Source organism: Otolemur garnettii, unplaced genomic scaffold, assembly GCF_000181295.1.
Source record: "Otolemur garnettii isolate 467f Iridium unplaced genomic scaffold, OtoGar3 scaffold00025, whole genome shotgun sequence".
Classification (NCBI taxonomy): domain Eukaryota; kingdom Metazoa; phylum Chordata; class Mammalia; order Primates; family Galagidae; genus Otolemur; species Otolemur garnettii.
The window spans coordinates 16,858,576-16,861,072 of record NW_003852420.1 but is presented as its reverse complement, the minus strand read 5'-3'; the positions used below and the strand labels follow the sequence as shown (position 1 = coordinate 16,861,072).

At 46.5% G+C, this 2,497-nt stretch overlaps 1 protein-coding gene across 2 annotated transcripts in view; it reads left to right on the top strand.

Moving 5' to 3' along the window:
* The window catches only part of GSS (glutathione synthetase), a 26,532-nt gene that overhangs the window by 16,596 nt on the left and 7,439 nt on the right, over positions 1–2,497 (top strand). For both annotated transcript variants that reach the window (XM_012804125.1, XM_003788119.2), the window contains exons 7-8: positions 1,987–2,067; positions 2,162–2,239. In XM_012804125.1, coding sequence (XP_012659579.1) covers positions 1,987–2,067; positions 2,162–2,239 — 159 coding nt within the window. The remainder of the gene's footprint in view (positions 1–1,986; positions 2,068–2,161; positions 2,240–2,497) is intronic.

Genomic DNA, 2,497 nt, shown 5'->3' with positions numbered 1-2,497 from the left:
CCCCAGTGGAGGTGACCTGGATGCATGAGCAGGCTGCTCCCTGCCAGCTGGGGCTTCTTGAGCCTGGGCTGTGCACAATGTGAGAAGCCACTATGTGCTTCAGGGGTCTAGGATTTTTTTTTTTTTTTTGAGACAGAGCCTTAAGCTGTTCCCCTGGGTAGAGTGCCGTGGCATCACAGCTCACAGCAACCTCCAACTCCTGGGCTCAAGCGGGTCTCCTGCCTCAGCCTCCCAAGTAGCTGGGATCACAGGTGCTTGCCACAACGCCCGGCTATTTTTTGGTTGCAGCCATAGTTGTTTGGTGGGCCCGGGCTGGATTCAAACCTGCCACCATAGGTGTATGTGGCTGGCGCCTTAGCCACTTAAGCCACAGGTACCAAGCCAGAAAAGGGAATTCTTGATGATAAAGTCAGAACTGTGATCTTTTTAATACCCTTATTCTATATATGGGAAAATCAGGGCCCAGGGAAAAAAACTTGAGTTTCCCAAGCATGTACCTTAAGTCATTGGCAGAGCTAGGAATAGGACTCGGGCGCCTTTGCTCCCAGACAGCATGCTATTACCACTTTCCTTAGCTGACAATTATCCTGGTCTTACTCCCATCAGACTGCTCAGAACTGAAGGCAGCAGTAAGTAGAATATGTTTTTTAGGTTTGGCTCAACTTGTTTGGCAGATGGCAGGCTGACTCCATTAGTGAGGACATGCAGTTCCTCTTTAACCTGTAGCTGCCAGCCTGCCTTCTCTGCCTTTTCTTGGAGGTAGGCCAGCCCAGGCCAGGTGCCACCCTCCCACACACCCCGCAACCCATGAGCAGAGCAAGTTGGCTACAAAGTGAAGAGCAAGGCCATTGGCCCTCAGGAAACTCTCAGGTCAAGAGAACTTGTGATGAGGGTACCGTTTCTAGCTTGTCTATCAGGTATCTGACTCAAAAGACTCAGCTTACTGTCATACCTGACTTCATGAAATTTGGGGCAGGCTAGGAGAGGGGACTTACTAGGATCTGTATTTTGGCTAAGCGGAAAGGAGTCAAGCAAACAGGTTAGTCCAAGAGGTTCAGCTAAGGTAGAGAGAAGCAGAGATAAACAAAGGCCAAGTATAGGTGGTCAGGAATATACTTAGAATCCTAAGTCAAAGTTTGGGCATCCAAGGGTCTCAGCAAGAAGTCACAAGCAGAAAGCAGCACAGCTACAGCAAAACTGGAGTTTGGTACTGCTAAGTGTTGGCCCTGCCCTAAGAGTCTGGTGAGGGACTGGACCTATCTTTGACAACTGAAAATATCTTAGCTGACAGCTAAACAGTTCTCTGGCATAAGCTTTTCCCTGAGTCCTCAAGCCCCTGCTTCTTTAAGAAACACATGGATAAACAGAGAAGAAGCCAGGTAAGCCCTAGTGATCCCATTAATACTGTGAGACCAAATGTGGCCCTGTATCTATCACAGAAATGCTGAGAGGACCCAAGAGATAATGCCTTGTTTATCGTTGGCTCTGTGAGTTTCTGTAGCATTTCATTTAGCTGCTCTAGTGTTTCATGCAAAATCCACACTCTATTATATCCTTTGCAATCCAGTAATAGAGCCATTAGTTCCCAACCCCTTGCATTGTTCTTTATAAAATATTCATCAATATTCCCACCTGTTTATTTTTACAGAAAGATTTTAGAATAATTATATCAAGTCCTATGAAAAAGTCCTCTTGGGGTTTTGAGATGATTTTAAATCTAAACTTTAATTTTTGCACTGAAAATGGACACCATTATAATTGTTCATGTACCCATTGGAGAAAGGGCAGAGACATCTCTAGTTTTTCAAGTTTTCTATTTTTAGGAAATGTGTTATAGCCTCAAGTTTCTAGACCTGAGGCTGTTCTTAGCTGAGGGAACATCTGCTCTTTCAGGGAAGTTGTATTCTTGTTCTCATTTCTGAAGGGGGTGGAACAAGGAAGGACAAATTCTGTAACAACCTTGGGCCACCTGTGCTCTTTCCCCAGTGCTTTAGTGCTACTGATTGCCCAAGAGAAGGAAAGGAATATATTTGACCAGCGTGCCATAGAGAATGAGCTACTGGCCAGGTAAGTTAAAGAAGAGGGACCTCTAGGTATGATCCCGGGATTGGAGAAGGTCACTCAGAACATAGCATTCCCTCCCTCTACCCATCTTTCCCAGGAACATCCACATGATCCGGCGAAGGTTTGAAGATGTCTCTGCAAAGGGGTCTCTGGACCAAGATCGAAGGCTGTTTCTGTAAGCATTCCCAACAACCCAATAGAAGGCTGGTTTATAAAACTCATCTTACGGCTGGGTGCAGTGGCTCATGCCTATAATCCTAGTACTCTGGGAGGCTGAGGCAGGTGGATTGCTTGAGCTCACAAGTTTGAGACCAGCCTGAGCGAGACTCCCATCTCTACTAAAAATAAAAAAAACTGATGTGGCTTGGCACCTGTGGCTCAAGCGGCTAAGGCGCCAGCCACATACACCTAAGGTGGCGGGTTCGAATCCCCA